This window comes from Bos javanicus, chromosome 12 (assembly GCF_032452875.1).
Source record: "Bos javanicus breed banteng chromosome 12, ARS-OSU_banteng_1.0, whole genome shotgun sequence".
Taxonomy (NCBI): Eukaryota; Metazoa; Chordata; class Mammalia; order Artiodactyla; family Bovidae; genus Bos; species Bos javanicus.
The window spans coordinates 25,660,898-25,684,801 of NC_083879.1; the positions used below are offsets into that span (position 1 = coordinate 25,660,898).

General features: G+C 43.0%; 1 protein-coding gene across 4 annotated transcripts in view; it reads left to right on the forward strand.

Annotated features, from left to right (window-relative positions):
• Window positions 1-23,904, forward strand: part of DCLK1 (doublecortin like kinase 1) — a 352,130-nt gene that overhangs the window by 284,397 nt on the left and 43,829 nt on the right. For all 4 annotated transcript variants that reach the window (XM_061434782.1, XM_061434781.1, XM_061434784.1 and 1 more), the window contains 4 exons: window positions 1,843-1,951; window positions 8,970-9,027; window positions 10,034-10,153; window positions 13,967-14,113. In XM_061434782.1, coding sequence (XP_061290766.1) covers window positions 1,843-1,951; window positions 8,970-9,027; window positions 10,034-10,153; window positions 13,967-14,113 — 434 coding nt within the window. The remainder of the gene's footprint in view (window positions 1-1,842; window positions 1,952-8,969; window positions 9,028-10,033; window positions 10,154-13,966; window positions 14,114-23,904) is intronic.

The window sequence follows — 23,904 nt, forward strand, 5'->3', positions numbered from 1 at the left end:
TGACCCAAGGATTATTTCCTGACTACCATGCAATATCAGACTTTTTTGGTATTTCCAGAAGGATGAAATTCAGCCATCCAGAAGTCTTCTTTTGTTCCAATGTGTTTTATTTACTTAATGAAACAAAATGGTCCTTGACTAAGCCCGTGGCTACGTCTTCTTAATCAGAGGCCTAAAAGATACATTTTTATATAGTCAGGGGGGAAAAAACCAAGCCATGTGCTCCAGATGGGTGTCCCCTTCATGGAAACACAGAAGCATCTCCTTCCATTTCCCATCTGAAACCGGACTTGCCTCCAACAGACAAGGATGGTTAATTTTATTATCCGTGCAGGAAAGAGCCTTAAGACTGTGTCATCCGAGAGATGTTTTGTAAATTCGGGTGCTTTACAGTGGCTTTGAAACTTCTCCAGCCATCTCCTGTAATAACCATAAGCCAGACAAAAATCCCTAGGCTGTATCTTTCAGACGGAGGCAAAATGACGGCTTCTTTGGGGTGAGATGGAGCAGCGAGTGGAGGAAAGGCTCCAGCTCCCGCTTTCTTCAGAGGCCTCTGAGATGGCTTCTAGGGGGTTAAAAGTAAAAGCTCACCTTTAAAGAGGTTGCAGAGGGCCAAGGACAAAAGCAGCAGCAGCAAATGTCCTACATTTGTACAATACTTTCCAGAAATCCCATCCACTCAAGCATCCAGAGTGGTACAGGGTGGAGATGATCGCAAAACAGAGTAAATAAAGGTCCTATAGCAGATGCCTGCCAGCTGTGAGCTTCTACTGACCGTTCTCCAGCCCTGCAGACTAAACTCAATGAGAACACGAAAATTGCCCAGAAAGCCCTTTTGCCACCTAAGGTTTTAATTTTATTTTGAGAAGAAATGTTTAGTCTTGGTTTGTGATTAAAGGTCAGAGAAGGAGCACATTTAGAAAACGCACTAGGCTTCCACCACATTTTGTATTCAGGTTGCCTGAGGGAGAAGCCAGGATTTATAACTTTAAAGCATGTAAATTTTAGAGCCCGGCTATAAAAGGCTTTTTATACCCCTAAGATGTTAAAGGTTATCCACGATATTTATGTGACCTAAGTGTGGCTTATTTAGTTTTATGACCTTAGATATTTAAAGCATTATTAGGCATTTGTAAAATATTTCAAAATGCATTTTAAGGGGGAAAATGCGTTGTGTTAGTGGCACTAACATAATTGAAACTACAAAACTGTTCTGTTCGCAGACATAATAGATACTGCAATTTTAACTCAACATCTGCTACGCAGGTTGCTGGTGAGAACATTTGTCCAAAATCTGCTCATTGATACTGGGGAGGGGCGGTGATCAGTGCTTAGTTCTAACATAAGGAATTTTACGGAGATCTCTATTTCAGGATGTAGTAAAGCTAAGTGTCCAAACAGCAGGCATTTTTCATGCTTGTATGGTGTCAAGCGGTCCAGAGTCCCTTACAAACTGCATTTTCCTCCCTACCTAGGAATGTCATGTCTCTGAACACCATGGGTATTCATAAATGCTATTGATCAGATTGGCATGAAATAAAAAGCAAAACTTCCTCCTCAGACAACCCGCTTCAGCAGAAAGCATTAGCTGGTCTTACATAGGTGGGAGTGGACCCCATAGATTTTACATTTCCTTTTAGTTGATCATTTGTCTTAGTAGAAACAGTTGATTATACAATGTCAGCAAGGGGCTAGGGGTGGGAGACTGGCCTGCCTGTCCAGAAAATGACATATTGATTCTGAATCAGTGCCAGTCTATTAGATGATACTTCTAAACATCTCCTAGGCACTACATCTGTGTTCCCTTTTCTACCAATAAAAACATACTAATGATTCTTTCAGAAGTGTCGGAGGAAGGCTTCCAGATTCCAGCCACAATAACAGAACGATATAAAGTCGGAAGGACAATAGGAGATGGAAATTTTGCTGTTGTCAAGGAATGTGTAGAAAGGTGAGAAAGATATCATTTGCATCGAGCTTTAAAGGAAACACTTGGGGTTATGTTTTCCGAGATTGTGTCTTTATTTGCGGTCTGAGGCACATATGGAATAGGTTAATGTCTCAACTCCAGATGTTAAAAAAAAAATGTAAAAGAAAGAACAGCTCATCTAACAACAGACTTGAAAAATGTAGTGATTTCTGGGGGGACAATCTATAAATTAAGAGCTTTGATTTTTCTTTTTAATGTACTCAGCAAAATGTTGCCAGCTCTTTCAGGTAAGTCCTTTTATTTTGTTTAAAAAAAAAAAAAAGCTTAATCGTTTTTTCTACATTTTTGGGAGACATTTTGTAAATGTCAGAACATTCTTAGGTGTATTGATATATTTCTCACATGTATATGTCATAAAATTAAATATAAGAACTTCGAAAAGCTTCACAATGCAACTGTACTGATCCCCACAAAAAATAGCATTTAATACATTAAAATGTTTTAAAATGAATGAGCCAGGCCCCCTTATGGGCCAAAGGGGAGGGCTTAGAGTGAAAGGTTTATCCCTAGGATCTCAGTACTTAATCAAGGACAGTAGCAGAGGCTACTAGTTGGAGAAGTTACAAGTTATAGTTATAGCCCAGATTAAGGCCGCCTCAAAACCTGAGCCCAGCTCTAGATTTGAAATTCCTTACTTCAGGAGGACCCAATCGGCCAGCAGCTTCTTCTCAGGGCTGGTGAGCAGGGTATTGGAGAGCCAGAGGCACGTGCCTCGCTCCTTAAGGGAGCGTGTCCGCTGGCTTCCAGGGGCTGGCTGGGGTGAGCATCTTCTTCCCCAGTGCTTTTTTCCGGCCTGCGCGCCCGAGGAGTTCTCAACACAAAGGCTCTAAGCTCTGCCTCCGTTTGAAGTAGATGCCTCAGACTAAAAGTTCTAACCTGCAGAGCCCGGAACTTATTTTTCTGCAAGGCCTTTGACTTAGAAACAAAGATTCAAGTCACTTTGGAACTGGACGTCTGCCTGGGCCTCAGACACGAGGGTCCTGAGTTTGGCCAGTGTCCACTGAATTGCTTCCCTTCACCCTCTGCCTGACTAAGGCAGTGGAGCCCCCGTTAGGCTCCCCTGGAGCAGTGGGTCTCACACTGGGCCCCTCCCAGCCTACCAGCTGGGCCAAGCCATTCCTGCGGACGTGGTGGCACCCCGCCTCGAGCAGCCACTCCTTGGTGGGGAGAGGCGTGAGTGAGAAGCAGCTTGAGAATCGCCTTAGCTGACCCTCCCAGGCCCTCTTCCCCCTCCTCCTCTCCGCCCCACTCCCACCACAAAGCTGGACAGTTTGCTGCATGACTGACAAACATAGAAAATGCCCCACTACTTTTCTGGGCCTCACGCCTCCCCAGACAGGAGCAGCCACTGTTTACTGAATGTAAACTATATACAAGGGCCTTAACTGAGGATATTTTATTGACCTATCATAATAATACCATGGTGTTGGAACTATTTCCATTTTATATAAAGAACGCCTGAAGAAGCTAATTGCCCGTCAATAAGCGCTCAGATAGTTAAGTATTTCTATTTGGCAAGGCATGGATGCTAGTTCAGCTCCAAACCCCGCGCCACTGGAGCACTCTGCTCCACCCTCCTCTCCCTCCAACCAGGCCCGAAGTCACACACATCACGTTTGTCCCTGTACAAAGGAGACAGAAGTGAAATCGGGAAAGCCATTCTCACAGTAATGGGTGGAAGTGTGTGTGTATGTGATTTTGTTTTTCATTGTGCTTTTACTGATAGGAAAGCCAACCCCTTTAAATGTAATGTGTGCTGCAGCAGAAAACCCCGTGTTTGGCATCGCGGTGCTCTTCCCCCGCGGGGGCCTGGTTCCCTGCCAGGGGCATCATCTGTTAAGTCTGGCGTGTGCCTGTCCTCTGATCACGATGGCATCTTAGTCCCACGGCCCTGGTCTTCCCGGATAGAAATTTCTCATTTCTTCATCCCGGATTAATTTCTTTATTTCTGGTTTAGACTGCGTTCGTTTTGTAGGAGTTTGCATCTCGGGTCTCCTCGTACGCGCCTTCAGAGTCTAAGCACCAGGTTGCTCCCGAAGTGTTAGTATTCAGCTCCCACTGAACCAGGACATATGGCAGCTGCCCCCTCTCCTCAGAAGTATCCCGGAACAATCTGTTAATACTTTCCAGAGGTCCAGGAAAATAAAAGGGGGCTAAGAATGTTGAGCGGCACACACTGCTTGTGTGGGGACTTTATGCCGTATTTGGAAGGATGGATGTGGATGAACAAGGGCAGGTCTACCCCTCCTGTTAATAGTGATCCGTCACAGGGGAGGGTTTCCTGCAACAATGGATGCGGTGACATCGCATCCCTCCCCCGATTCTGTGTCAACACATCCCATCCTGGGGTCTGCCAGGTCCATTTCGGTTTCTGCCTCTATCCCTGTAGCGCTGTCTTCAGTGGCCTCGGGAGCCCTTAGGATGTGCTGAAGGATGCTGGCGAACTTTAGAAGCTGTTTTGTAGAGCCTTTCAAGGCCTCAAAGAAAACTCACAAGGCTGAAATGCGCTAAGAAGAGGTCCGAGGATGGACAGAGGGCTTGAGATGAGGTGCCCTTCGTCCTTGGCTGCCTGGCTCTGTGTGGATTAATTACCAGTCAAGCCACGGGTACCAGTAATGCGGTTGTGAGCAGGCATGGTGTCTCGGGTGGCTCCCGGCCCTCCTCCCCACCTGACTGCTTGCGTGTTTTGGCAGCACAGGATTCAACTGGGTTAAAACTGTAGCCGCTCATGATTCCCTCTCTCCCTGCTCCACCTGGAGACGCAAAGAACTACACGTTGAGGGCTTCCCCAGTGGCCCAGTGGTTAGGGGTCTGCCCGGCAGTGCAGGGGACGCCAGTTCAATCCCTGGTCTGGGACGATCCCACATGCCACGGAGTGGCTAAGCTTGTGCACCCCAACTACTGAGCCAGCGCTCTGGAGCCCACGAGCCATAACTACTGAAGCCCATGTGCCCAAAGCCCATGCTCTGTAACAGGAGAAGCCACTACAATGAGAAGACCACGCACCTCAATGAAGGGTAGCCCCTGCTCACCACAGCTAGAGAAAGTCTTTGAGTAGCAAAGAAGACCCAGCACAGTCAAAAAGATAAATAAATAAAATTAATAGGATATTAATAGGATAAAATAAAAGAACTACACGTTGAAAGCATTGGCTCTGGCAATGGTGTGAGACAGGCCCAAACCCAAAGAACGAGCTGAGACTGCAGTATCAGCGACATGGGTGCATCCACCTAGAAAGTCCTCGGACGTTTGAAGAACTGTACACCTGTAATTGGAGGCATTTGCTTCTGAAGTGAGATTTGGAGGATGAGTCAATGGGAAGGATTTTAAGTGTCTCTCAGCTGACAGTGTGCTTTCCTCCCTAAGGATGCTCTGACCCCTGATAGCCACAGGGCCCAAGTTCAAATTCAAAATACAGCTCCACTCCGGAGATGTCACAAGACGCTTCTGGGGTGCCTCCGTTCTCTGCTCACAGAGGAGGCCCTGATTCAGCTTTAATTACTGGGTAAACAAAGGTTGCTGTGGACTCACTCCTCAAGGAGACAGGGTCTCCCTGTCATGTCCTAAGCGCCACCAGCCTCTGGAGTTCTCCCAGCTCCACCAACGTGTTTGGAGGCCCTGCTAGTTCAGGCCTCTCCTGGCATTTCCGGGGCACAAAGAGAGTCACACCGCCGCTCGGCTTGAGGACCTCACCCATAAGCAAAGCATCGCCATGACAGTCAATAAAGGCTGCGGCAGAAGAATGCCTGGGAAACCATGTTTCCTCTTCCACATAATCTTCATAAAAATCATCAAAACAGAGCAAACGACAAAAATCCCTTTGGTCCAGCGTGCCCTTTTCATTAGCATTCTGCAGCCCTCCAGGGCTGAGGGAAGCGGTGAGAAGACTGTCCTGGGGCCCGGAATCATCGCGTTAAACAAGATAGCATTCTCCAAACCATCATCAGTACAAACCTGAAAGGCTAGATTTAGTTCCAATTTGTAAAGTTCAGATATTTCTCCCTAGTAGTTCGAGCTCTAGCCTGGGGTCAAACTGAATAGGAACGTGACCTTACAAACTGAGCTCCTGTGGACAAGGAGGAAAACCAAGCTTGTCTCGTGCTGCCACTTTGGCTTTGGCCTTTGAGGTTTCTATGATTGCAGGAACGGTCAAGGCTATAATTTCAGGAACATACGAGCAAACGGCCTGGATGTTCCCCAGCAACCCAGGTGTCTTCTCTCCTCTACACACTGAACTGTAGACTCCTTGAGGTCAAAGGCCAGGTCTCCTATCACTCGTGCAGCCGACAAAGAACCACGCGCCTGCCTACTGGATGCTGACACGGGCACAGCGGTCCTCAGAGTTTAGAGTATGGAGGAAGGCAGATACTTTGTTTGAGGTTTTATTTCTTGCCAAATGTTTTCTTTTACCAACTGAAAGCAAGCCATGACGTGTTTATTCTTACGGTGGACATTTAATCCTAACACCTGTTTTTAGTCTTATATTCCAAATTCATCCCCTTTCCTTATAAACATGCATTTCTAGTAATTAAGGATTTTATTATGACTTTATAGTTCTATTCTCAAAGAATCCAGGAAAAAAAAAAAAACTTGCAGTATTAATTTTGGTGGTTCCTCCACAGGGCTCTTTGTCTGATACAAAATGTGGGTAAATCTGAGTGAGTGTTGACTCCTATTTTGTAAGATTCTGGGTAGTCAGCCCACAAGGGCCTCTTCCTAGGAAGCTATAGGCCACTGCAGCCCAGCTTTGCTTGCATTTGCCCCTCAGCTATAGGCTCAGCACGCAACCTGGTTGCCTGGTGTCCTGGAAGCCAACACGCTCACTTATTTGCTCGGGATTTTGCTGCTTGTGTGTCTGGCTGTAGAGGAGGAGTCAGCCTGCCTGGGTCCCACTCCAGCTTTCTGTTTTGAGTATAGCAAAGCTTTAATGTTGCTCATTCCAGGGAAATGGAGGATCAGGTGGTAACCGTGGGGAAGAGACAGCCAAGAAATTTCTGCTCTTCTAACCAGCACCTTCCCAAACCCTGTCTTACCTCTCTTGCCCTGCCTGGTACTGCTGGCTCTTATCAAAGCTTTCAGTCCTGGAATCCAGATTCCCTGCAATCAGATGAAACATCCCAGACTAGATTGGAAACTGCTCATGTATTCCAGTCTCAGATTTGCTTTATTATAATTTTGTGTGTGATTTGTGAAATGCAGAACCCAGAAACACATCAGCTTTTAGTTTTCCTCTTGATTAAATATTTTCATGGTTGCGGATGAAACTCTTCAGAAGCCTCTTAAAAAGAGCCGCTTATAGAGTCTCTGCGATCCTTCTGTGATGTGAGTCTCCTGCATTGGCAGGCGGGTTTTTCACCACTGCTCCGCCTGGGAAGCCTCTAGACTTTCTCATTAGATACAATTATAACAGCTTGGTCAATGTTTATTTTATTCTGCAAGCTAGTACCCTGAAGGGTCCTGGAAGTGCAGTGGAAGGAGGAGTTTTAGAAGTAAACGACAGGAGGGTTTCCCTGGTGGTCCAGTGGCTGAGACGCCACACTCCCAGCGCAGGCATCTGGGTTCGATCCACATGCCACAGCTAAAGACCCCACATGCCACAGCTAAGACCTGGCACAGCCAAGTAAATAAATAAGTATTTTGAAAAGAGAAGCGAACAACATAAATGGTTTCTAAAATGCTTGAAACACATTGTTACTATCTGGCCTCTTAATTTATAGGCACATCACTCTCTTGCTCTTACCATAACATCCGACTAGGAAATTCCCCTTTGATTCTCCAAAGTGAAACATTTAAAACCCTATTTTGAAATTTTGTTCTTAATCAACTTCACTCCCATTGTACTCATTTGTATCCCTAAAATTGGCCTTTATCTACAGGCAAGAAGCTAAACTCTCTTGGTTTCCCAACTAGGTCTGAAGTAGAAATGATTGTGAAGTAGGGGTTCCTGATGATTGTGAAGTGTGCACAGTGTCCTTTGACAGTGGACCGTCACTATTGGCACTACAGTATCTTAGACATGTTCACATAAGTTAGTAGCTATTTAAAGGTTCGGTATGACTAAGCCCGCCCTCCCACGCCCACGACGGAGGACGGGCAGTGTTGGCTGGGCTGTATGAGAAGCAGAGACCCCAAGAACTCAAGTTCTGATTTTAGCATTGCCAGGTGGCTTTGGGAACATGAGCTGTTTATAACTGTTACCTCCATTTCATTTCTATTGAATGAGAGGGCCTATGGCTAAGACTCCACGCTCCAAATGCAGGGGGGCCTGGGTTTGATCCCTGGTCAAGGAACATTAGATCCCAAATGCCACAACTAAGAGTTTGCAAGCTACAACTGAAGAACCTGGATACCACAACGAAGATCGAAGACCCCTTGTGCCACAGCAAAGACCCGGCACAGCCAAATAAATAAATTTTTTTTTGAAAGGCTCAAGAGGTCACAGGATGCTCAGATAACGACTGTATCCCTTGCTATACTCCTTGAACACCTCATTCATGAGTTCTCCACCAGAACACACAGAGCTGCACACGGCCCAAGTCTAAAGAGGGTGAACTGCGTATTGAATGTTATCAGTGTGACCGTGAGAACCATTCAGAAAACTCGCTTCTTGGATAACCTCAAGAGAAATGGAGAAGGGCAGAAACTCACCCCTATTTCATGTCCACTTTAGAGGGAGGAACAGGGCACAGCCACCTGCAAGGAGGAGTTACCCACGGGGGCAGCAGCAGCAGTAAGTTTATTACAATTACGGCAGCTGTAACAGCTTGTGATGTTTCTGAGCTATCATGTTGGTTTTGTCCTTACACTTGGTCAACCCCTTAAAATTCACATATTTCTTTTAAAAACGGAAAACAGAATTTTTTACAAAATATTTACACCACGATGCCAGATCAATGGGGTACGAGTGAATCCTTAATAAGATGATTCAACACATCTGAAATTACATTTATTAAAAAAAAACAAAACTTCTTCTTTGCAGGTCGACTGCTAGGGAGTATGCTTTGAAAATTATCAAGAAAAGCAAGTGTCGAGGCAAAGTATGTATAAGTTTTCTTCTTTTGAAAATATATTATTTTGGAGGTAGAAAGAAAAACACAAGATGAGCCCCCAAATAAACATAAGTTCACCCTGGGAGTTGTGTTTTGGTAAAGTAGAATGTTATATACTTATTAGGATATAATTTTATTCTATAAATATTCCTGGTATCAAAGTCAGATGAAATAATGGGATATTATTTCAGTTCCTTCCCTTTGTTCTTGTATTTACTTTTTCTCTTACTTTTGTGATCTAAGTTTCATTTCATCCTTCCACATTCAGAACCATGGTAGGTTCTGAAATTACAAGCATCTTCTAAGGACCTTCAATATCTTTTGCCATTCTAGGCTATATGACAGAGAAGGCAATGGCACCCCACTCCAGTACTCTTGCCTGGAAAATCCCATGGACGGAGGAGCCTGGTGGGCTATAGTCCATGGCTAAGAGTTGGACACGACTGAGCGACTTCACTTTCACTTTTCACTTTCATGCATTGGAGAAGGAAATGGCAACCCACTCCAGTGTTCTTGCCTGGAGAATCCCAGGGACGGGGGAGCCTGGTGGGCTGCCGTCTATGGGGTCGCACAGAGTCAGACACGACTGAAGTGACTTAGCAGCAGCAGCAGCAGCAGGCTATACGAATATCAGAATTTAAGATAGACATTATATTTTAGCAAAATATATCTCCCTTGATCTTTAAATAGTATAAGTTAAGTGTTAGTCGCTCAGTTGAGTCCAGCTCTTTGTGACCCCATGGACTGTATGTAGCCCACCCAAGCTCCTTGGTCCATAGGATTTTCCAGGCAAGAGTACTGGAGTGGGTTCCCATGCCCTTCTACAGGGGATCTCCCTGACCCAGGGATCGAACCCAGGTATCCTGAATTGCAGACAGACTTTTTACCACCTGAGCCACCTGGGAAACCCTTAAATAGTATGGTTTTGTTAATTTGAGTTAGCCCTTCATTGTTTTGCTGTGTGTCTTGATGGAGATAACTTTCTCTTGAATAGGAACACATGATCCAGAATGAGGTGTCTATCTTGAGAAGAGTGAAGCACCCCAATATTGTTCTTCTGATCGAAGAGATGGACGTGCCAACTGAGCTGTATCTTGTCATGGAATTAGTAAAGGTGTGTGTTTTGGTAAAAGAGGTAAACCTATATACAGCACCTCACTTTCCTGTATGATGGAGCTCTCTCCTTCATTTCCTCTCAGCAGTATTCAATCTCATTGCTATGCACTGGCATAATGGTTAAGAGTCTTAACACTAGAATTGTATCCCCATAGTTCGAGTCTCAGCCTGGACCGAAATAGTCCCTGACCTTGGGTCTACCGCTCTGTACCTCAGGCCCCTCCTGTGTGAAATTCGATATTGCTAGGAATGTTGTTCTGAAGGTAAAAGAAATCCCTTTCACCAGCTTCTGTGACACAAAGTGTTAGATACCAGTATGATTGTTGTTACTCCAGCAGAAACTGCTCACTTTTCCAGGAACTACTCCAAAAGTATCATTCGTTATCATAAAAACAAGCTCTGAACTTTTAGACTCCAGGGTAATAGAAAAACAGCACTCTGTTAATAATAATGTGAATACTGCCTCTCAGTGACGGGTACAATCTCATCCCACCACATAAAATTATGTTTTTATTCTAGTCAATCATATAACATAGGAATGGCCAGATGTTGATGATGGTTGAATCTATGTGAAAGGTAGCCCACCTATTTCCTCTACTTCCATATGTGAAATTTTCTTAATTAGAAGTTTTGAAAATTGAATGTTTTGTTTTCATAAAGCTGTACTTTGCTCAAGGCTTTTCTATTATGTTAATCTGACCAAAGGCATGAGTAATTTCTACTTTAGTTGTAAATTATTCAGATCGTTTTCTCCATCAGGGTGTGCCGAGCACCCAGGGTTCCAGGAATTCTACTTAGACTCACTCAGCTGAGCTGGTGGCAGCTGGAATGTGGGATTTCCTTCTGCAAAGATTTAAAGCCAACAAAGCATTTAATTAACCAATCATTTACTGTATAGAAAAATGTTCATTCTAGGGACTTTAAATTTTCATTCTTTATACTTTGTTTTAGATCTATTGGCCTTCTTTTAACTTAGTGATTAGTCTATATTTATAGATAAAGTCTGGGTTTTTTTCTACTTCAAGTTCAAACTTTTTTTCTCTGAGGGTGAAGGCTTTTTAGTTTGTACTAACACCAGGTTATGGTCATGGTTGAGATTGAGGGAGATAAAAATGTTGATCACTTATTCCAACCAAGAAAGGTCAGTTTCATTATTCAGAAAATTTTCATATTGATGCTTTATTACCAAATAAAGTTTGGTAATTACAACATTGTAAATTATACTTTATCTAGGACCAAAAATAGTAATTTCACAATGACTTTAATTTTTAAAGCAAGAGCTTCAAATCATTCCTGCTACCCCTCTGGGTGCCATTAAAAACTAATTAGCAACCCCCTGTTATTGGCTGGGTTTTGGAGAGCTAAATTAAATTTGAAGATGAGGTATAAAAGAGGAAAAGGCTTAATAGTTCAGAACACAGTTTGTGGGAAAGCTTAATCCGATTGTCAGTAATATGCTTAGTCAGGTGACAGTAGCGAAGTAGCGCTTAGCCTTTGTGCATTCTCTCCGGGTGACCAGTCTAACAAGCCTGGACTGTGCCTGCAAAACTCAGCACGGGGACTCCTCAACTGAGCCACTGGGGGGGTGTGTGTGTGTGTGTGTGTGTGTGTGTGTGTGAGTGAGTGACTCAGTCGTGTCTGATACTTTCCGACCCCATGGACTCCTCAACTGAGCCACTGGGTGTGTGTGTGTGTGTGTGTGTGTGTGTGTGTGTGTGTGACTCAGTCGTGTCTGATACTTTCCGACCCCATGGACTGTAACCCACCAAGCTCCTCTGTCATGGAATTCTCCAGGCAAGAATACTGGAGTCGCTGTTCCCTTCTCCACCACTGTATCGTACCCCTGCATTTAGTCTGACCGAGAATGGCTGTGAGACCAGGTCTGGAAGCATCTCAGAAGAGAAGGCTAGCCCCACATTTGACCTGAAAAGCTCCCATGACACCCCCCTGAGGAATTTAGTTTGTCAAACCCTGAGAGTCCATCAGGGGGCCCAGGGTGGCCTGATGCCATTGGATAAGTAAGGTCTGTGTTCCAGAAAACAGTGAAGTGAGTGAACAGTAAAACCATTCTTAAAGGTGAAATTTCATAAGTACCAATAACGGGACTTTAGACTTCTAGCTGCAGAAGTGAACGCGTGCACACTGCCTGTGTGTCCAGAGGAAGGAAGGCCTTGTGCAGGGGCAGCCCTTGAGCCGGCACTGAGAGATCAGCGGGAGCCAGAAAGACAAAGGGTGTGGAGGGGACTCTGGGATGGGCTTGGAGTGTGGACTCGGGGGAGGGTTCAATCTGTCTGGGTGACCAGGGAAGACCCACGTTACGTGGAGCATAAAGGCAGCTGCTCCAGGTGAGACAGGAGATGAAGTTAAGCAAATTGAAGTGAAGGCTGGGGGCAGAGCAGGGAGAACCATGGGAACAGAACGCTGATTTCATGACGAGTGAAAGATAGGAAACATTGACCTGCGGTGTGGGAGGTGACGATCGTACACAAGGTCTTTGCATAGAGAGCCTGAGACGGCCCAGAAAGCTGTGTCAGAGGCAGGTCTTAGAGGACTTTTTGACTGCTTTGTTGAAGGCGGAGAAGAAGCAATGAGATTACAGGCTGTCTTGAGTTTAGACAACGAGGACAATGGTGGAGTCTTGGCAGGGTCACCTCCTACGGCCCTACACACGGTCAGGGGTGCTGTCCACGTGGACCGCACTGCAAACCCCATCTCCCCAGGTGGCACGGGAACAACCTGCAAAGCTGCACAGCCTCGCCTTTGAGAGACAGAACACTGGGAGAGACAGTGTTCGTTTTGAAAAAAAAAGTATCTTCTTAGTTCAGGAACTGCTGAGGCTGAGGGTCAGAGGAAGATACCCCTTCCCCGGAGCAGGGATTGTACAGGGTCACAGAGGGCCAGGTTAGGGAGTGGGATTTGAAAATGGTCAGCCTACAGGTGCTCTAGTTTGTGTTTGCTGTTAAAAAAACAAACAAACAAACAAATTAAATCTCTTAGCCCTTTAGGTAACAGATGAACACAGCCTCTGGCGGGGGGAGCTCGGCTCTTTGGGGCCTCGTGTGCAAAAAGGGTGCACACATTGTCAGTAAATCAGACCTAACTTCTCTGAAAGGCCTTCAAATAAATGGATCTAAAATTGGAGCCTGAAATCTTTGCTTCACCAAATAACAATAAATTAGCCCAGAACAGTGGAAACAAAAGTTCGAATGAGTAATGGACGTAGAAAACTTTCTTTGAAATGTCTCCATCCTCCTCCCTCTCTTTCATCTCTGGGGTGACAGTTTCTGGTCCTTTTCTCTGCTCCTTACAAGGAGGCACATTATTGAAAAAGAAGACGTGACACCCACTCCAAGAGACCTAAATCTAGAGAATGACGAGAACTGTGTGTGTGTGAAGTTCACAGGGCCGCAGAACGTTTTGTTCAGGGTGCAGTCTGTGGTATGTTTCTCGTTTCAGGAGACTTGGGATTATGAATCTGAACTTCTGCTGGCAGTTGGTGTAGCACATGCCACCAGCATAGCCGGTGCCCCAAGGTCTCTGCCCTGGAGACCCAGCTCCGCTTCCCCACCCCGAGTTGGGAGTTTAATGGCAGAGTCCTCTCCTTCTTCCTTTGCTCTCTGGAGGAAATGTCACTGGCTCTTGCAGTTGGGGCAGAAACCACCATAGGGTTCCTGGGCCTTTGAGAGGGCAGTGACAGGGGAAGCTCTTGGAACCCAAAAACCCCGCGCACATAGCGTGTCGGGCGCCTCTCCAGGCTGGGCCCCACTGGACCATCTGTTAATCCACTTTTCCTCCTGCTGTTCTCTCTCAGGGAGGAGACCTCTTCGATGCCATCACCTCCACTAACAAATACACTGAGCGAGATGCCAGTGGGATGCTGTACAACCTGGCCAGCGCCATCAAATACCTGCACAGCCTCAACATCGTCCACCGTGACATCAAACCAGAGAATCTGCTGGTAAGAGGGGTTCCGACTTCAGGGTGTCCTGAGCTCCAAGCACTCATGCATGAGTGAATATGAACACTTCTTTTCCTTCTTTTTCATTTTCTTAAAGAACAAAACAAAAACCCTTAAAGGCTAGTTTCCAGCTGTACTTCAGTAACTAGCTGGAAACTGGTCTTTTAAGTTGATCTGTCAGGGTTAATGTACCATTAGGAGCACTTAACTTATTAGCAAATAAAAACCCGAGGCAGGAGGACAGGAAAAGAACTCAGGAAATCTAGGGCTGTGGTTAAGACCATGGACCAGGCCAACACAGTCATAAGGAGCATTTACACTTGCATGACTTATCAATAGCACTTTGGTGTTGGAAAGCTTTTACTTGAAGAAAAAAAAAAGAAAGTGGAAGGCCTTTTAGACTTAGTCTCCCAATTTACATCCCAATAATCTGATCTAAAAGCTAAAAGGATAAATTTCATTGTGAGTTTTCAAGACACCAGCCCCTCAGCATAAAAATGATCATAACGAAGACTGATTTTACAGATCAGAGACATTCTTACCACCAACCCCCATGCTTTCTTGATCCCACTGTTAAGGGGACGGTATTGAAAGAATTAAGGGGACAGAGACTGGGCATCAGGGAGCTGTCACTAGTGAATATGGGAGTAATATAAATTTTGTTGGCTATTCAGGGTGGAATTTTAATGAAATATATTCAATTTCTCCCATCTCCAGATGCTAATTGTTCTTTTACTTTCATTATCCAACCCAAAGAGTCATGCATTACTTGACTATTAGTTTGTCCATCTCTTCGGAAATCTGGGAAATGAGGATTCTCTTTCTAAAACAGTGTTTCTCCAAGGGTGGTCCAGAGACGCCCAGCATCAGAATTACTCCCAGATGCTGGTTAAAAATGTAAATTTCTGAACTTCCCTGCAGCCTCACCAAATCAAAATCTGGTGACTGGTGACAGGGTGCAGGTCTGCATTGCCACCAGCTCCCCCACGTGATCTCAGTGAACTTTCAAGTTTAAAAGCAGATGAACAGGAACTTCCCTGGCAGTCCAGTGGCTAAGAAGCCAAGCTCCCAATGCAGGGGGCCCAGGTTCAACCCCTGGTCAGGGAACTGGATCCCGCATGCCACAAAGACCCAGTGCAGCCAGATAAATAAATATTTTTTAAAAATAATAAAAACAGATGAACAACCCAACTCCCATTCCCAGTAACGACTGCTAAGATCTGCTGCTATGGTGAATCACCTGTGTACTCATCCTGTGCTAAGACTTTACACTCAGTATCTCATTTCATCTTCACAACAGCCATGTGGGGTAAAGTCTGTTCCTGTCCCATTTCACAGGTGGCATACTGGGTGCCTACAAGTTGAAAGACCCACTCAAGGCCATCATCACTCTTAAGTAGAGGAGTCAAGGTCACAACCTCGCTCTGCTCCACTCCACACCTCAGACTTTTGACCACTAGACTATATAAAGTGTGAACTGGGGAGAGAGGTTTACTGCTTGCCTGCCAGGGACTGTGCCAGGGAACAGGAAGACGCATACCTCCATGGAGGGACATTCAAGTAGGAAAAATAGGCGTTTAAAAAATACGTACACAGGGACTTCCACGTGGTCCAGTGGCTAAGACTCTGAGCTCCCAGTGCAGGTGGCCTAAGATTCAATCCTTGGTCGAGGAACTAGATCCCACATGCTGTAACTAAGACCCCATAGTCAAATAAAAATAAGTATTAAAAAGAAAAGAAACAAATACATATACAAGCAGTTAATTGCAATTAGGTTAGTGATCTTGGAGCTGCTGGCTAACGAAGGTGGCAGAGGTCAGATGATGGAGTTCTGACTTAATTGGCCCTCAAATTCCACATCTCCACAGTAGCCTAAACATTCTCTTCTGCATAGCTGCCTCCATAAACGGCAGCAATTTCCCCTCGTCTGCACTCATTCTTCCTGTGTCCTGACTTATGTAGGATTGTCTCACGGGAACGGAATTACAACTGAGCCTTTGTTTAAAAATTTCTCTAAGCTCCGAAAATTCAGTGATGGAAAATTAAAGTCTCATTTTCCTTTCTGCTTTTGCAGTTCAGTTTTGTGTACCCATTGTTCACCTGCTTCTCACCAGAGCACTGTTTCTATAAATGACATAAATGGTTACAGAGCAGTGTGCGTTTACTAAAATGACAATTTGCAGGATCCTTTGAAAGTACTGTGTTTGTTCGAACATATTTTACTTTAAATTACCCAAAAAAGAAAAAAAAATTCTCTCCCTTTTCCCTTTCTTTTCTAATTTAAGAATGAGAAAAATATGTATGAAATGAGAAAATATATATATATATAAACACACAATTGCAGTCATTCATAATTCAGGTTTAAAAAATATATATATATATATGAAAAACTAAAAGAATTCTGCCTCTCCAGTATAGTCATTTCTTTCTATAGGACAGTAGTAAGGATTGGCGAGCTTTGCAGGGATAAAGCTATTATGGGATAAACTAGGTAGAAGAATAGAATAATTTTAACAAAATTAGGATGACATTACTAATTGCCCTTGAGACTTCTATTAATTTCACATTCTATTGACCTGTCTGTGGAAATAAGAAGAATCATCATGGGAGACACAAAATCACATACTCAGGATTTATAGTCAGATGGACAAAAGTTCAAAACCAAGGGCTTTACTCTTACACTGGCTGATCCTCTGACCTTGAACAAGATACTTAACTCCTTTGGGTCTCCTTTAAGGGGACTGTATGACGATAAAGAGATACCATGTGACTATTCCCTTCTTTTTTTATTCCCCTTTTATTTGTAATAAAAATTAAATTATCCCTAAAAATGAAACTGTTTAAAACTGTAAGTTGTAACAATCATCTTTCATCAGTTTTGACATTGCTTTTAAAGTGTTACTATTTACCCAGGCATGGATTTACCATCTAATGGAAAAATGTAGAGCCAGAGACTATTTTTGGAAAAATGCTATAATAAATTTAATGCAGAGAGTTTCAATCCATTTCTAACTGCCAGAAACTTAAATAAAAAAGGCCCCACTGCACACTTTGCATTACTATTTTATGAAGAGATCTTAAAAAAAAAAACCCTGAACTGTTAGACTGCTGATAAATTTTTGCTTCATAAGTGTTTAGTGTTTATAATAAGTAGCAAAGAATTATGTTTTACATTTGTAGGCATTTCAGCTATAGATTTCATTTTATATAGTATCGTATAAGAAAAAACTTTGAGAACTCTTTTATTTTTAATTCTTAAAGAGCAATATAAAAATATTGTAGTTTGGCCTTCAGCTCTATATTGATCCTATGAATGATTTATTCAAGTCTGAGTACTTAAAGATCAAGGCATTTTAATGAAAAAAAAAAAAAAACACGTGTACAGTGATGTTTCCAGTCATATTTTAGGTGAAAACTGGGAGCTGACCTAATAGAAATAGCTCTTATAATTTTATTATCACATTGTTACTAAGGCCTTATTTTATTAATTAGTATATTGTGTCAGTGAATTTATGTGATTCTTTTGCTTTATCAGGCCTGGTCCTTAGATGCTGTGGATGAGTGACAGGTGGATGAGAGGGTGGATTAGACGAGAGAGTGAGTGAATGGCGACTCCACACTCGCAGTGCAGGGGCCCGGGGTTCTATCCTTGGTCAGGGAACTAAATCCCACTTGCCACAACTAAAGATCCCACATAACGCAACTAAGACACGATGCAGCCAAACAAATATGGCAAGCCTTAGTCATTTCTCAATCCATCAGTTACATTAAGGACCCACGTTGGCTGCAGAATAAACCTTTCTGAAGGGAGCGGAGTAAGTACAGAGCTTCCCCAGCTGCATTTATGCATAAACCATTGTATGCATCACATCCGACGTGATAGTTTATGACAAAAAGGAACTTTTTGCTTTAAAACAAAACAGAAATGGCCTAAGATCAACTGCTTTCCATTTTCATGAGCCACCGCTAGATGGCAAGCTTGTACCCTTGGCAGCAAAAAGCAGCCTGTTTCTTGCAGTGAGCTGGGACCGTCTTTTTTAAATGTATACACAGATGCCTTCTCCTTAGGAAAATTAAAGTCCTACTGGCAAAAATATAACTGACATAACTAGTTTTTTATTAGATTCCAGAAATAAACAGCAATTTTCTTGAGATATAAAAAAAATTTCTGTTCAAAAATCTTTTTGCTTCCAAACTCCTAAATACTGTTTGGGAAAAAGCAGTTTCTCAGGGAAACTGCTTCTCTAGGTCAGAAAATTCCTTTTAGAAACTCTGTCAAGGTATTTGTGCCTGTTCCTTGCTGCCCATCAAAGTGGCATGTACAGCTAACGACCTGCATTTTCACAAAATGGGTTGAATCTAGGAATAAATTATCTTGTTTTTCTCTAGTGATAACCAGAGGTTGTGTTCCTGCTCTTCTTAGTTTCCAGTTCAGGTCAACACTGACTTTACCAAATAATGGATTTCCTTCTGTCTTAATCCTCAAGTAAACTCATTTTGTGGTCAGATAGCTCACTCCACTGATGGATAAGGCCAGTGCCACAGATGGACAGTAGAGGTCATAAACAAAGACAGTTGAATAGATCTGCAAGATGAACTTGAGCCACCAGAATGTGGATGAACAGACTGGGGGTCACCCTAAGGAAGGGAGCCATGGATCTCACAGGAGTCTGTCACTGGCCCTGCCCTTATCACCATTACCAGTGAGTCGACATGAAGATGTATTCTATATAGTAAATAACAGAACTGAGATCTGCAACTATCTTTGGCTCCATAAAGGTCCCAGACCAGTAAGATGGAATTTAACAAGAGTTAAAAGCATAAGTCCCGATGGACTAGGTCTGTTTTGGTGTGGTTGTTTTAATGACCATTGTGGAAAAACAGTAATGGGAAGATTTGGGCTAGTTTAAAGGCTGTTCATTGACCATAACAAGTTCATTACGAGAGTCAGTATGACATGACTGCTAAAAATACCAATGTGCCCTTAGACGCTTTCCCTGAAAGAGCATCACTCTCACGAGAGTCTTCTGTCCTGCTCGTGCCACGTGAGCTCAGTGGGGCGGGACCCAGACACATGGAGAGAGCGCAGCAGAGTGGCCCAGCAGAGGCTGCCGGACGGGAGATGGGAGAGCTTTTCTGTGCTGCATATGAGACACTGAACTCAAACTAAGGAGAAGACGTTAATGACAGATTTGAGGTTGACGTAAGGAAAAACTTTCTAACAATTACACCTGTTTGAAAAGTCAGTAGCTTTTAATCACTGAAATCCCCAAGAAGAAATGGAATGCTTGTTTTTCCAGGTGGCACTAGTGGTAAAAAATGTGCCTGCCAGTGCAGGAGATGCCAGAGATGTGAGTTTGATCCCTGGAGCAGGAAATGGCAACCCACTCCAGGATTCTTGCCTGGAACATCCAATGGACAGAGGAGCCTGGCAGGCTATAGTCCATAGGGCCGCAAAGAGTCAGACACGACTGAGTGACTGAAAACGTTAGGAAAGAAAAAAAGTCCTTCTATCTGCATTTGGATAAGAAAAAGAACATTTTCCCCAAACATAATTTACTACAGTAATATGCCAGTTATTGTACTAAGCATTTACTGAGGGCCCTTCTCCAAGGGAAAAGCTACCCAGTCCAGTATTCTGGCCTAGAGAATTCCAGGGACTGTAGCATCCATGGGGTCACAAAGAGTCAGACACTACTGAGTGACTTTGACTTTCACTTCTGCAAGGACCTGTGATTCCACCAGGGGGAAGAAGACAGGAAGTCAAAGTACAGTGTCTCTGGGGGGGCCAGCATCTGTCTGTTCCACTGCCCATTCCTCTGTCACTGTGGTGTAGAATACCATCATTCACTTCATTTTAAGGGGCTTCGCTGGTGCCTCAGTGGTAAAGAAACCGCCTGCCAGTGCAGGAGATGTAGGTTCGATCCCTGACCCAGGAAGATCCCACATGCCGCAGAGTAACTAAGGCCGTGCACCACAGCTGTTGAGCCCGTGCTCTAAATCCTGGGAGCCTCAATTTCTAAACCCTTGTGCCACAGCCACTGAAGCCCGTGTGCCCTAGAGCCTGTGCTCCACAGCAAGAGAAGCCGCTGTGATGAGAAGCCCGCACGCCACAGCTAGAGAGTGAGCCCCTGCTCGCCACAGCGAGAGAAAAGCCCACGCAGCAACAAAGACCCAACACAGCTATAAATAAATAAGTAAATCAAATTATTTTTAAATGACATGGTCTTACTGGACTAGCTAAGATTAATAATAAATAATAATAATATGCAGGGTTGGCAAGCTTAGGAGGAAACCAGTCATCTCATATGACTCGGTTCAAGATTAACCTGATGGAACTCTTCTGAAAAGTAGTTTGGTAATACATAACTACAGCCTTAAATAATATGAACTCTGTGGTCAAGTAATTCTACTTTTAGAAATGTGACCTAAAGAAAAAAAAATATCAGATATGTATACATACAAAGGGATCATCATCTCAGTGTTTTTTAGCATGGAAAGGAAAAATGTATATATAGAAATAGGTCAGGGCACTGATTTTTTAAAATATTGGCATAAGGGGGAGGCAGGAGGACATACTGGTTAGAATCATGGACTTGAACATGCCCGGGCTTAAGTTCTGGCTCTACCATTTATTAGCTGTGTAACATTCGGCAAGTTACTTAACATCTCTGAGCCTCAATATTTTTCATCTGCAAAAATACCGGTGATAGTACTTAACAGAGTTGTTGTGAACGTTAAGTGGGATGTTAAGCATGAATCCTCGACATGAGGCCTGGCAGGGGCTCAGTAAACGGCAGCGGGCAGTAGTCTGGCGGGTTATTATTTTAGTGCATCCATACAATGGACTATCCAGCAGGCACTGGAAATCATGATACGCATGTATGCTTATTCACTGGGGCACGCGTTCAGGGTATGCAGTCCAGTGAAAAAGAACAGGAAAGAGAGAGAAAGCTTTGGAAGTTCATAGGCCCATATGTTTAACAATGGTTATTTCTAGGTGTCAAGATTGCGAGTGAGTTTAATTCTTTTCTCTCTGTAATGTTATCTGTCTTTTCCAGTTTTCCTACAATGACATATTGGATAGTACTTGTGTGACAAAAATGTAATAGTTTTTAAAAACAGCAGTTGACACTGAATTCCCAGTTATAACAGAATTCTGGGATGTACAATCACTATAGTCAGGAATGTGCATTTTTGCTGTATCTCACTGCAGCTGCGTAGAACTCCTTTCTAGATAGTTTCATGACTGATTTAAAGAACGGATGAGAGTCAGGTTTCCTGGAATTTGCATTCACTTCTGCATCTTCACAGACATCTCTAGGGTAACACTTTGAAAAGCTATTTTATTTTTTGTTCTTACGTTGCCAAGCCTCTTCTGACTTCTGTACACCTTTTTTTATTTTTATTATTTCACATAATTTTTGTTTCATAAAGATTTTACATGTGGGTATAAAATGAATTTGTTTTTTTAAGAATTAAGTTTTTTTAGCAGCCTTAATTCTAAAGTATGTGGAGCATAAAATACATTTTGCTAAGTAATTCCCTGCATAAATGTTGTTATACTTCACTTCTTAAAGGTTTAAATTTAATCCACTGTTTTTAGAAAGTGTCATAAAGGCCATATTCTGTGGCTAGAAGAAAAATAAATGTCTTTTTTAAAGGATACCATATTTGTTAAAAAGTAAATTCACTTTTTTGTCATAGCTTTGTCAATTTCATGCCAGTTTTGTTAAATTCTCTCTGGTGAAGTAATTTTTAGTACCTATTGAGTTCCTCTGTGAAGACATTTCAGTGGTTCCGGACAGTTCATTAGCCAATATTTCAACAGGGTTATCCTTGAATTCATATTATCATTGACAATTATGTTTGTTCCAACACATCTGTTACATTAGTCAGCTTTTAGTTCTCTATTATGGGAATCTCAGAAACCATTTAACTGGGTTCAGGTTATCTGTGAATTTTCATATTATTTTATGGCCACCGGCTGCATTTTATAACCCTGTATTAAATCTTTTAGTTTTTCAAATAACTTTTTCAAATGGTCTCAGTTTCTCATCCAAGCGAGATCAGACATATGCCCCAAATCTTCTCTTCAGTAAGTTACAACTACTGCGAAACCCTAAATAAATGAAAAAGAAACAAAAAAACTCTCCTTTAAAAAAAGAAAATCCTGTGTAAAATAGCAGCATACCAAAAACCTACGTACCTGACCTTTCACTAGGTCTATTCTTGGTAGGACATGCCTTCAGCTTTTAATTGGAACCTTTTTCATAATTGTTGCCATTTAACACATTTAGCCTGTCAAATCATGGGATGTCTTTATAGCCATATAATAAACCCTAGAGAACAACTTTTCTGACTGTAGCCATCTGCAATGATCACAAGAGTAGCTTACAAAACACTGACAGTCTTTATGGTAATAGGATACATATGGCAGCCCACAATTATGTGTGGCTGCATTCAATTAGTGTTGTGCAATTACACAGTTTTACTGCTTAGTTAAAACAGTGAAAGCACTACATACTGGGTAATTTGCACTAATCCCCATCTCTTTAATAGCCCCTCGGCGTTTAAAATGTGGGGGAACATCTATAGTATTTAAAGGGCCTGGATGAACATTAAATTATATCTCATGTTGTGAATACTCTTTGATTGACAATTAATGCACCCCCACCTCATGTGTGGGGCATGTTTTATGGAGACTTTAAAATACAGTTACAGCAAAAAGTTCTTCAACCAGAACCCCACTTGCTGGGTCAGGCTGCCCAAACTTATACTTGCAGGCTGTTAAGGTTCTTTCTGAAAGGAGGTCAGGATGAGGAGACAAGCTAAGGAACTCGATTCCGAGAGTGGGAGACGCCACGGACACCGCATTTTCGACGTGAACGTGTTAGAAGCTTTTCCAACTCCTAACGTTTAATTAAAAACTTAGTTCAAAGTGAATTTATAGCTGCCATTTGGTGAAATACTTTCTGGAGATGGTTTTGTGAAGATTGTGTGTGTGCTCACACACACACACACATTTGAAACACATGCATTTCACAATCGGTGATTTTTAACAAAAGTTTTGACTACATTTTAAAATGGCCTCATTCCTGCCCTGCTGTAAACGGCTGGGGCAGAGGTGAGGAGAGTCCAGCTCAGGCGGCAGCAGGAGCTCTCAGGAGCCCAGCTGTGAGATGCCCGTTGGGATGGGTTGGCCAAAAAGTTTGTTCGGGTTTGCTGTATGCTCCTACGGAAAAACACGATTTTTTTGGCCAATCCAATAGCACTTAGGGAAGGTGCTCTCCCACGGGAGGAAGGGAGACACGACAATATATTCTTCTATATCCTTCTCCCCAAGTGTTGACAGAGAAAAACCCAAAGCAACCTTGTTTCCTGCCCTGCCTGATGGTAAGTAAGTTAAACAGAATTCTAAACGAGAGGACTGGACATTTATTCACCTGCAAAAACATTTTGCTGAAGCATTTCAAATGTACTTGGGTCCAGAAATGTTTTCAATTACGTGGATTAGGCCTTTGTTTCTTAGCTCTTATTGCCTCTCCTAAACATCACTTTAATTTCATGAAAATTCTACTGTATGGTTTTCAAAGTTAAAGAGAGAGAGAGAGAAGCATAGTAGTGATTAAAGAGAGATGAAAACATGAAAAGGATCGATTCTGTGTATTTCATTTAAACGATGCTGGTTTACTTTGATTTTTATCATTAAATAATCTTCATTTTCTTTATTTTAGGTAAGTCTTTAGTGGTTTTTGCTTAGTTATTGAAGCTTTGAACTTTATTACTTA